A 9,285-nucleotide genomic window follows, 5' to 3' on the forward strand; every position below is an offset into this window, starting at 1 on the left:
AGTGTCTTTCAACTCTTAATAAGGCTCTCCTTTGCAAATGGAATTGTCGATTTGCGAATGAGATAGGAGTCTTATGGAATCAAGTGATCAGAGGGAAGTATAGGAAACAAAGAGAGGGGTGGTGCTCTCGGGAGGTGAGAAAAGTATATGGTGTTAGGTTGTGGAAAGTGATAAGGAAGGATTGGGATCTTGTGAGTAATAGGATCTCTTTCTTACTGGGTAATAGGCGAAGTGTGAGATTTTGGAAGGATAAGTGATGTGGGGATTCTCCTTTGTGCGTGTCCTTCTTGTACTTGTTTGCTTTAGCTGACTCAAAAGAGGCATGCGTGGTGGATATTTGTGGGGATGGGATCCTTGCTTCTCTAGATCCTTTAATGATTGGGAGGTGGATGTTGTGGACAGCTTCTTAGTGTGGTTTCATAGAAAGAGAGTGTGTGAGGATGTGGAAGACACGGTGCTTTGGACTAAAACAAAGAGTGGAAGTTTTTTGTCAAACTCTCTACAATGCCTTAGAGTCAGGAGGCTCCATTTCTTTCCTTTCAAGAAGCATTTGGAACTCATGGATGCAACCTAAGATTATTTTTTTTGCTTGGGAGGCAACATGGGGTAAAGCTTTAACTTTGAACCTAGTTCAAAAAAGAGGGTGGTGGGCCTTAACAAATAGATGTTTTATGTGCCACTGTTAAAATAAGGGTTTTATGGGAGATACTCTTTTCTTTGTTCAAGGTGTCTTGGGTGCTTCCATCGTTTGTTAAAGAGACTATTACTAGATTGGCATGGTTCTTTTGTGGACAAAAGGGTCAAGAAGGTTTGGAGGGCAGCTCCCTTACACATCTTTTGGACGGTGTGGAAGGCAAGGAGTAGAATAGCCTTTAATGATGACATGGTTTCAATCCAGAGACTAAAAAGTTCTTTTGTTTATTCCCTTTAGTCAAAGAAAAAGTTGTTTATACTTTATAAATGATTATCCTCTAACTTTAGTTAGCTTTGTTGATTGGTTGGGCTCTTGTTAAGATTTTTTTAGCCCCTTTGGTTTGGTTGTGCTTTTTCCCCTTTTTGTTGTTTTGGCGGGGTGTATGGGTATTGTATACCTTGAGTTGTTCTTTTGGCACCTCTTCTTAATATATTTTTTTCTTTATCTATCAAAAAAAAAAAAACATATCCCTTTTAAGTTGAAGAATATCTCAAAAAAATACATTTGACTGTTCCTTGACCCAATTTTCTCTTGTTTTGACTATGAACATGAATGAAGAGCATACACCCGAATATCTTAGGAATGAGATGGTTTATGGTTCTCATATGAGGGTAAAACATTAAGAGCATTTCTATAGGACTTCTGAAACCTAAAATTCTAGAGGGCAAACAATTTATGAGATGTGTGGCGGTTGAGACAACTTCCCCCTATTAAGATCTAGGCACATTATTTTGGAACGAGAAAGCTTGGGTTGTATCAAGTAGGTGGTCAAATTTTCCTCTCAATAACTCCATTTTACTGTGGGGTGTTCACACACGATGACTAATGAATTATTCCTTACCATTGAAAATATGGAGTTAGGACTTCATCTAAATAATCTTCAGCGTTTTTCAAATCAAAACCTCTTGATTTTGGCACCAAACTAGTTTTTAATCATGTTATGGAAATTGGGTAGAACTAAACTCACATCATACTTGTTTTTAAGCAAAAAGACCCAAGAGACTCTACTACAATCATCAATGAAAAACACAAACCAACGCACTCTAGATATATTAAGGACAGTAGAAGGACCTCAAATATCACTATGAATTAAATGAAAAGAATTTGAACCTCTTTTATTTTTGGTTGGAAAAGTTGTTCATTTGTGGTTAGTCATTTGACATACGTCACAATGAAAGCTTTCAACATCTACTCTCCTAAATAAATAAGAAAATAAGACATTAAGGGTTCTAAATGACGGATGTCCAAGTCTACAATGATGAAGCCAATTTTTTCCTTTATTGAAATGGTGGTGCTTAGAAAGAAATGACAAGGATAATTCGCTTGGTGTCTCAAGGTAGTATAGCTCATTTTGTTCCTTAGCAAGTCTAATCATCTTTTACAAATCCTGGTCCTAAAATCCGTAGTAAGTAGGGTAAAAAATCACATTGCAACCCAAGTCTTGTGCAAGCTTTTGTATAAAGACAAGATTAGTGGACAACTTTGGAACATGAAACACATTTCTAAGTATAAGTGTAGGACTAATTTGGGCATCTCCTACATCTGCAACGGTGGTTAATGAACCATCAGCTATGACCATTTTCGTACTATTTGGACAAGGGTTATATTTGTTGAATTTGTGTGATGAATGACTCATGTGATCCATAGCACCTAAATCTATTACCCATGAATTGACAATGGTTTCATCCACGAGTTTTAATCCAATGGAAATAGGAAACTTACCTAAAAGTGCCAATGAGCAGGTAGCTGAAGGTTTCTCAAGAGTTCCCAACAAACTTCTCAATTTTTCAATCTCATCTGGGTTGAATCTGTCTTGTTCCAAGGGTCTCTCTTCAATTGGTTGTACAGAAGACAAGTGTGTTTACTCATTATCCTTCTGTTGCCCTCCATTGTAACCATAGCATAGCCTTCCAAATTCTTAATTTCAAGCATGACACTTCTACTTTCTTCTACTCTAATAATAAAGATAGTCTCATTCAAAGTTGAGAGCTCTTTGTTAAGTATTTGAACTTTGACTTGGTCAAACTCAGTATTGAGACCAACTAGAAAATCATAAACCCGATCCTTCTTGATATAATTCTTCAAGATTACTGCATCAATAGTGATCAAGTTCTTGTCATATATTTTTCAGCATATTGATGTATTTTGTTACTATCTTGTTTCCCTATGTTGCTGCTCCGGTCTTGACTTTTATTTTGTATACTTGAGCTGCATCTAGTGATTCGAGTATGTCTGGTGAACAACACCCCAAATGTTTTTAGCAGTGGTTAGGAACATAAATGTGTCACTGATTTCAGGTGTCATTGAGTTCCACAACCATACCATAATCGTAGAGTCTTGCTTGTCCCAGGCACTAAACCAAAGATCTCCTCTCTTTGGTCCAGTTCCTAAGAGATGACTTACTTTGGATTTTCCCTTCAAAAAGTTATGAATAAGTTGTGACCATTTAAGATAATTCTTCCCATTCAATCTGTATGCTGCTTGAATATTCTACAGTTCTCTCGTGGTATGATTGGTTATCACTTCCTTAGACTAAGCGGTGATAACAGGAGTTTGTGATACTTTTGACATTTTTTTTCTTTAAGATATAAAACAAACCTAAGGGTTTAAATGACACGCTAAGTCATTATAACCCTAGTGGATAGCAATCAATGGTCTTCATCGAAGATCCTAAGGTCCCAATCTTCAGTTGTGTTGGAGGTGCAACAACGACAATGGTCTCCTGTTATTTTCTCAATGGATTCGCGATTTGTATCTCTAGTGATAGTCGCAAGGATTGTAGTGATGGCCTGAAGATGGCAACATGAGGCAAAGGTGAGGGTGGCGACACGATGTCAGTGGTGTGACAATGGAGTAGGTCTGAGACAAAGGTGATGACACAATTTTTTGCAACAAGGCACGATGGTAGTGCAAGATGGATATGAATGGTATTTGTAGTCTATGTTCACAACCTCAGCGTGGTTCAAACAAAGGTAAACTCTTAAAGTTGACAATGAAGGTCGACATTAAACTCTGAACTCAGCTATGAAAGCTAAAAAAATACTTCTCTTCTTGATTCCCAGATTCACAAACCTAGGGCTCTAATAAATGAAGAATCTAAATAATTGAAGGAATAAAGAGAATGAATTTTTCCTTGATTTCATTCTGTATAGACCTACATATTTATACAATTATTCCTAGCATGAAAAACAGGAACCTTCCTAACCTAATTACTTGAGATCCCCTTGATTATAGGTTAGTCCAAATTCTCTCCTAAATTACGAAATTATATTGCTAAAACTTCCCTAATCACAGTCTTCCACGCACACGCACACAAGTATAGGAATAATTAGGACACGCACATGCACACAGTTGGGTGAGTAATGGCAAGTATTTCAGAAAACAGCTTCTGTGGTTAGGAAAAGAACGTTTCTCTGACATTTGAAATTGTGTGCATGTGTATGCATTTATCAACATTTTCCAGTTCTTTTTTTTTTATTTTAATACGAAACTCTAATTATCTTCTCAACCATATTTCTTCATAACAGCATCTTATTCTACTTATTTTCTTTCTGTTGCCTTCTTCAGGTTAGCATTCCTTATGGACATCCAGAAGAGTTCTTAGTTATTGGTTCTGGCAGACTTCAGCATCACTTACGAGTTGAAAACATTTCAACTGATGTTAGCTGGTAACTCCAAAATCTCTATTATGCCATAAGCATAGTATTTTTGGTGAAAACTAGTACAGTAGCTGAGACGGCCAATTAGTCCTTGGGGCACTGGCAGCATCCATGATGCTTTAAATTTTTCCGCAGATAATATAGAAAGTCTGAGGGTCTATTGTGCATCATAGTGTGCCACTATTTTGATATTTTAAGTCTCTTATTTTTGTAAGGCATTAAATGTCTCATATTGAGACATCCTATTGGTTAGAATTTACTTATTTCAGGGCCACCCAAATATTTATTAGTATTTTTTCTAATAAGTTTTTTTACAGATTTGATTGAAAATAAAAGACAGTTTACATAGCCTTTCTTTCCATTCAAGGTGGTGTCCTATATTTGCTAACATAAGTATCTTCCATCTCCTTGGTTATATCTTACCATTGCTCATTCTTTACCATTTTTCCATTTTTGTGGTTGGAGATAGTAGAGCTTAGTTAATCTCGTTGCAATCCAGGGTTTTTTTTTTTTTTCCTTCCCAACTTTGGACATTAGGATGGTTTCTTTAGTCTGCCATCATGCCAACTAGAGGAAGTGGATACCCTTGGTTGATCTGCTACTTGACAATGAAAATGAGTATACCCTTGGTTGATCCACTACTTCACAACCAAAATGAGATTGATCAACTGAGGAAGCAAGTTGAAATCCTGACCTAATGAGTACTTCTACTTGAAATCTGGTTCATGAAGGTCAAATCTCTATGTTGGATGATTTCCTTGAGAATCCATTTCATAATCGAGTTCAATGTAAAGATCCAACTGTTGGGGATGATTAATTGTTGGAGTCAAATCTAAACATCAATATCCCAATATTTTGTGGTGGCCTTTAAGTCAGAATATGTAGATTGGCTAAATGTTGTAGAGAGATCTTTTGCTATATGTAAATTTTTTATGACAAGAAGGTAAATCTGCTAGCTATCTAATTGAAATAATCTTCTTTTGTCCAAAAATATCATTGATTGAAATAATGAGTCACCTATTGATACATATGAGATTTTCTAGGGACTGCATCAACCTAGTATGTGCAACAAAAATTAATTAGGGAAAGTAACTGAGGATTAATATTTGAAAAATGAAGAAGTTGAGAGAGGACTGCATTGCACTTTATTAATCATTATAATTTGTGGCAAAGAAACAAATTGCTAGATGGGTGGTTGGAAGAGTTTCATCATTTGGTGGCTAGAAAAGGATTTCTGAAAGGGAAGAATGCCAGTAGCATGGTTAACCGGTGTGCCTACAGCAAGGCATAGAGTAACTATTAAGCTTGCACTCATTCAGTGAATTTTGGGGTGTACTAATGGCCTTTCATTGTCGAAAGTAGCAAAATAGGACTCTGATTTAAGGGCTGGACTACTCATAGCAAAGGCCATGCTATTAATAGAGGTGATCATGGGGTGCTGAATGTTTGAACCAATGCCCCAGGATTATTGGTAATGGGCTTGTAAGTCGAAGTGAAGCTATACTGGCTTTAGATGCAGGATGCAAGGCGTCAGTTTATTGAAAAGCTTCACCTGGTCATTAGGATTGTTCATAGTTTTAAAAGGTGTGCTTTAGGGACACCTAGGTGCAAGGTGACTCGACATTGGACTGCCTACTCTACTCCTCACCTAAGGTTAGGCATAGCCCCTTTGAAGAGGCACAGCTTGGGCACGAAAGGTGTGCACCTTGAGCCAGGCGCAATGCTCTCCAAAGGTGTGCCTCTGCCGTTTCTATTTTTTTCCTCCTAGCCAAAACATCATTTTGAATTAGGTGTAAAAAAAGAAAAAGGAAAATTAGCAGAACAACGATGTTTTGACCTTGTTCTTTTTCTTTTTTAAAAGCGAACATCAAAACGCATCATTTTGAGTTACAAGTGAAGGAACACAACCCAAATTAGGGCTAATGCTAGCAAGGAGGAGATGAAAAAATAGAAGAATAGATGGAGAGAGAGAAGAGAGAAGAGATGGAGATTGAGAAGTGTGGCATACAACATACTTGGCAGTAGTTATAGTTATTAGATTCTTCCACCATCTTTATTGAGGTGGCTGGGGGGAGGGGGGGTGGGGGTGGGGAGGGAAACAAAAAACAAGAGTACTCTATTTTAGAAAGAAGATGTTTATTCTTTCTAAATAGAAAACATGAAAATAATTTTGGGGCCTACAAATGAGAAAGTTAAATTGTAGCCTTGGTAGAAAGATATGTCAATGTTCTTTCTACGAGCAAGTCTGTTGTCGAGGCCCAAGATATGGGCAGGTTTAAGCCTTGGTAGAAAGATGTAGGAATTGTATCCCCTTCTATTCATAAGAAGAGCCAATAATGAGGCACTCTGTGGATGTATTTCCAAATGATCTCACTCTCCAGGGAGAGACATTTAATATTGCATTAGCATCTTTCCTTGATTTGGTTAACATGGTAAGGCAGCTTATAAAATGATTCACATGTACCCTAGGTTGCATCCCACTTCACTCCAGTGCGCATCTTGTGCCCAGGCCTTAGAAGATCTTTGTGGCTTAAGTGTGCCTCTCATCTCTCAGAATTAGTATTCGTGATGCTATAATACTGAAATCGGCAACATCCATACCCATCCATCTTATGTCTCCAAAAGACCTTTAAAGCTAGTGTTTGAAAATTTACAGGTGTTGTGGATCCTTGTGCATCTTTACCTGTGATTTTTCCACCTTCTAGAGTTTTGAGTGATTATAATTGAAAGTTCAAAATCATGTTTTATTTATCTTTGAAGATATGTCCTTTTATCATGTAGTTCTGTTGATATTTCATGAACTAGGGATTGTCTGTGGTTTTGTGATTTGTTTCTTTGTTTTGTATATTTTGACTCCTCCCTTCATTTTGCAGTTCAAGAGATGCAATTGTACTTATCCTGAGATGCTTCATCAGAAGGGTAAAACTTTTTGCTCTTAATTATGGTTTAATAACCCAAAATAACTCTGTGCTTTTATATATTTACTTGGCATCAATCCAATATTTCTTATTCCCTGTCACTCAGTGTAGACCTCTGAATTTCATTTATTTGTTTGGTCTCTTAATCTTATTTCTAACATGCTCTCTTTTCCTTTTCTTTTGGTAAATAGATCTAACACATTGTTGTGAATATTTTCTGATCAGTGCAATTGCAATACTCAAATGAGCACATTTCCAATATAAATGTGTTGGCTTCTATAGTCAAAATTAAATTACCTACTTCTTTCACCTCCTACAAGATGTTCTAGATTTCTAGTATGATGTTTGCTGAAAGGGAACAAAGATCTTCTGACCGATCCATGAAATTGTTATAAATCCTCTGAGCTTATTGTACTGGCTATGCCTAACTATTTCCAGTGCAGTTAGATGAAACTTGGATGACTGCCTCTGTTTATATTCTGATTTCAAAACATATATTTCTAGTACATAATCTGCCCAATTGAGGTCTTGCTACAATTAACATTGATTGGATGAACCCTTCTCTTTTCACTCATTTCTCTCATCTCATCCTATACCATTATTTTAGAAGCAAGGAGTCTTATCCCTTGAATATATTACATTCTGCAAGCTTGTAGGGAAACAGAGATTATTAATGGATGGTCTGATTGACCACGGAAAGGATCCCAATTTCTATTGTGCAGTTGTTGAGCAAGCCAGTAACAGAGAAAGGGATGGTCAAACATGATACAGTTCACTCATTTAGAGATTAAAACAGGAAAATTACATCGAAAGGAGTTATAATTGTTGGGAAACATGTAATAGACTTCCAGTTTCAGTTCAGTGATAAGGAAACATTGTTGTTGAACTTACGAGTCCCCTAAACCTTTCATATATTCTTTCCACAATTTTGGTAGGGGAGTTACTCAAGGGGAAAAAGGGGAAAAATTCCGATAATCATGATATCGTACTCAGGTGGCCTCTCTTATAGTTACTGGCATTGTAGTGCTGTGGCATTTTGCTGAAGAAGATATAGATAGTTTGCACTTGCTCATTTATTGAAACCGGTAAATGTGCAAATTCTTTAAAGTGATGCATTGTCATTCCGTTTATTCAGCTGAGATATATCGCTAGTAGTTTAATCTTATTTGGCTTGTATTTAATCCTTGCTCACTGCTGTCTCAAAATGTGATTTAATGAGGTTTTTTAACTCTTCTGACAGGCTGGTGAGAAAAGAAAAGGAAAGAAGAGAAGTATATTTTTTAACAAGTAAACGACATTTGTTCATCCATCTGGGTGTGTAATTACATAGATGAGGGCTGGGTTCATATTTTAGATTAGGCTTGTGTACCAATTTATTGCAGGGAGGAATGAGCTCCGAGTAGTTGTATTTTGTTGTTGTATGCAACGATAATGTGTTTGCACCCTCCTTGCTATTCCTTTGGATTTCACGTCTTCGTCTTGTGTTGCAATGCTACATTTCTTCATTTTGCAATGATTGTGAGATGAGAATACAATTATATGGCAAATAAAAATGCTGGAGTTTTAAAGAGGCTGAGATCTCCTTAATTGTCTTTTTGGGTGTTGGGGTTCCAAAGGAAGAGGAAAGAAGAAGGGAGCGAGGGAGAAGAGAGGAGAGGAGGGGAGAATCCAATATTTTTGTGTCTGGATATGGAGCAGCTGTTCAGGGTAGGACTCTAGTAGAAGCTGGATTTTGCCTCTCAAATTTGTTTGTTCTTGATATGGGGAATTTGTAAGTTTCGTTGAATCCAAGATCATACATTTTTTCACATATTATCTTTGCAAGAGTGGCACCATGAATATCAGATTCGTTTCCTAATCCTCCCACCAACAAGAAGAAATAGAAACCAACCAAAAAGTTTTAAGTCAAAATTGAAACATTTTTTAATAAACATGAAAAGCACTCTTGGAGTTAACAGTTGTTTGGTTAAGTAATCATGGTCATGAATCCCGTCTGAGTGATTCTCTGGATTTT

General features: G+C 36.8%; 1 protein-coding gene across 3 annotated transcripts in view; it reads left to right on the plus strand.

Annotated features, from left to right (window-relative positions):
• LOC117918545 overlaps positions 1-8,847 on the plus strand; it is a 67,810-nt gene extending 58,963 nt beyond the window's left edge. For all 3 annotated transcript variants that reach the window (XM_034835273.1, XM_034835274.1, XM_034835272.1), the window contains 3 exons: positions 4,262-4,362; positions 7,227-7,272; positions 8,512-8,847. In XM_034835273.1, the coding sequence (XP_034691164.1) occupies positions 4,262-4,362; positions 7,227-7,272; positions 8,512-8,562 (198 nt within the window). In that variant the 3' untranslated portion in view covers positions 8,563-8,847. The remainder of the gene's footprint in view (positions 1-4,261; positions 4,363-7,226; positions 7,273-8,511) is intronic.
• Positions 8,848-9,285: the final 438 nt, after the last annotated feature.

This window comes from Vitis riparia, chromosome 7 (genome assembly GCF_004353265.1).
Source record: "Vitis riparia cultivar Riparia Gloire de Montpellier isolate 1030 chromosome 7, EGFV_Vit.rip_1.0, whole genome shotgun sequence".
Taxonomy (NCBI): Eukaryota; Viridiplantae; Streptophyta; class Magnoliopsida; order Vitales; family Vitaceae; genus Vitis; species Vitis riparia.